The 3,082-nt window shown below is 33.2% G+C and overlaps 1 protein-coding gene across 1 annotated transcript; it reads right to left on the bottom strand.

Annotated features, from left to right (window-relative positions):
- Positions 1–1,678: 1,678 nt before the first annotated feature.
- On the bottom strand, positions 1,679–3,082 carry LOC131614690 (uncharacterized). The gene has a single exon (XM_058886251.1). It carries the CDS (start codon positions 3,080–3,082, stop codon positions 1,679–1,681), a length of 1,404 nt encoding a protein of 467 aa, XP_058742234.1.

The following is a 3,082-nucleotide window of genomic DNA, read 5'->3' as shown; positions in this document are numbered from 1 at the left end:
AATTTATGACCATGGAAACCTAAATTGGAAATGAAGAAGCATCTCGTGGATCTTTAAATTTCGCAACCTAGAAGCAGGATAGGAAATCAAGAAACAAAACATTTAACTTAGTTGAATGATAAACCAAACCTAGGTTGACAGATGCTTTTAAACAAATTCACAAAATTAGTTCTACGAAGGAGAAATTTTACAAGATAAATATATCCTTATTCAGCACTAAATTACAAAGAGCATCACACAATTTAATAATGTGGATCTCAGCACTGAGTTTTTAACCTTTTTTGTTACACTTCTCAATTATTAATCACACTAAATTTCTTTCTCCACACCTTCTATGAGACAAACTTGCCAAAAATTCGAATAATGCATATGTGCTTCTTCTAACGGTAAGAGAAAATTCCTCATTCCCAATTCCAAATAGGAGAGGCACAGTACCTAACTAATATCAATAATGCTAGATTCCTATTACTACCAAAATAAGATAATTTCATGAGTGTTATCAATCCTCATAAAATAACAATTTGTTCAAATTTCTCTATGCGACAGTGTTATAATGTGTGTGCCAGTGCCGCTATAGTTGTTATTTGACAACATTTAGTGCTAAATAGCGCATCACAGAACAATGTTATAGTAACAACAACAACAAGTGCATGACTCATTGACATCTTGTTTAAAGGTAGTAACTGAAGATAGCAAAATGAATTAATAAACATTAATTTAGGCACAAGATATGTAAAAATTAAATCATAAAAGTTACAATGTTTGTACAATGATAAAAAATTTAGCTTCATGAAAATGATAACACTAAAACTAGAGCATTGGATAATCTACATGATATAAAATTAAACGATAAAAGCAATACATGTTAGGTCATACACAAGCATTCTGTTAAGGAATCCAAAAAAAATGTAGCAGCCAAATTCCAAATCAATTACTAGCAGTACCTTATGAATTCATCAGCCCCAATCTAAACTGTTAACACAAGTTCCATACATGCATGTATTTTGAGTCATAATTCCAATACTCCTCTCAACCTCATTCTTGTTCAAATTACTGAATACTTGTAGCACCATCAAATGTAAAAGTGGAATTCTAATAGGTAAAAGTGAAACAATATATGCTAGACAATAAACAATATATGCTAGACTTATAACCACTTTCAAAGCAAGAAAGATATAGCCTGAAATGTTCTACCTAGAAACATATAGATTAGATTGTATCACTATGTCAGGTTCTCTTTTTCTTTTGAAGAGAATACTAATAATTATCTTGAATCTAAAATGTGTAGAATGATGAAATCTATGTTGTGAAAAAATTTGAGATATAGCTACAGAATTCAAAGGTCAATTAATCACTTCAGTTCAGCAAATGATGCTTGGGATGCATGTTCACACTGCCTTTTATATCTTACATATATCATAATGAAAATCTTTTGCATATTAGAAAATTAATATAATTTAAGTTAGAGGAAAGAAAAACATCAAAAGACAACCCAAACATTAAATAGAGACAAATTTAAAAACAAAAAACATCTAATATTCAAGAATCAGAACTTCAACGGCATCCATAACTAGCAAAAGACATTCCTAACGAAATGAGTTTTCTTTTTTATTTCACTAAAATAATGAGTTGGAGAATGATGGCCTTGATAAAAGCATTGAGACAACAACGTCAACATTCACTTTATCACAAGACATTGTTTGCAGTTTTCAACCACACGCTTCACTCCCTTTTTCGTGACATATTCACAACATATCAATAGTAGTTTCAAAAGCCCACAACAACTCTTTGAGATCTCATAGAGTGTTTTATCATCAACACCTGTATAGGATAAGTCCAACACCTCTAACTGGTGAACTACAAAGTTCAATTTTAGTCCTCTCACTTTACAGTAAATCAACTTCAGATGTCTAAGCTTACAACAACTATTTAAAACTTGACAAATACCTTTTTCAGATAGGCTATGGCAAAAACTCAAATCCAGATGCTGCAAATTTGGGAATGAAGCTAACAATATGATGGTCCCGTCATTTATAAATGAAGACTGAAACAAATATAGAAATTTTAATTGAGGGTTGACATCAAAATTTTTCAAAATATCATAATTTTCTACACTCTTGCTCTCAATATATATGTTTTTCATGGGGGATTCATCCATATAAATGCTTTCCATTGTGATCTCACCAAGTGAATGGCAATTCTTAATGAGGGCGAACAAAGCTGATTCTGTGAGCTTGGAACATTTACTAAGGTTTATAGATACTAAATCTGGAACAAGCAAAAACAATTGGAAGACATGATGATTATTTAGAAAATGAACACCTTGAAGACCCAAATATCTTATCCCGCGACACTTAGATAATAAATCATAAATTCCATGGAAACTATAGCCGGTGCAATTTTCAAGAACAAAAGTCTTTAAAGGAAGGCCTTGTCTTGCAATAGAGTAAAGCAAATCATCCGAGATTTGTGAACAGCAAAACTTAAGAGAATTCAAACACTTCAAACTCAGTAAGGAATCAATGTAATGAGAAGTTACATACTTTGCATCATTTAACTCAAACATGGAAATAGATAAAGATCTCAATGATGATCTGTCACGGAGAGCCAAGGCAAGGCCTGCATCGAGATAATGGGAGGCGAACCAGAGGTTAAGGGAATTAAGGTTGGAGAATCTATGGAAGAAACGGGGGAGATAAAAAAGTTGTGGATAATATATTTTGAGAGAAAATATGAGACGGTTGGTGAGGGCGAGGAAGTGTTTTGAGACGAGAGATAGAGATTCAAAATTGCGTTTGTATTTGTCTTTGATTGTGCCATAGACGGGGTCAGTGGGGAATGGGAAGACATGAAACGGGTTAGCCGGCTTGATGTTAGCCAACGGCTTGACCGGCTTGACCGGGTTGATGAGGAATGTGAAGACATGCTCCCAGCACTCATCGGGTAAGTAAAACTCAAAGTCAGGTTCTGCAATTATAATTGAATTTGTAGAAGAAAACGATTCTTGTTGTTGTTGATGTTGAAGAGATTTGACACAAGTTCTCTTCTTCTTTCTTATAGAAAGTCGTTTCGTCTTCGTCAT

This window comes from Vicia villosa, linkage group LG6 (genome assembly GCF_029867415.1).
Source record: "Vicia villosa cultivar HV-30 ecotype Madison, WI linkage group LG6, Vvil1.0, whole genome shotgun sequence".
Taxonomy (NCBI): domain Eukaryota; kingdom Viridiplantae; phylum Streptophyta; class Magnoliopsida; order Fabales; family Fabaceae; genus Vicia; species Vicia villosa.
Note: the sequence above shows the minus strand (reverse complement) of the source record. Positions and strands in the feature narration are given on the sequence as shown.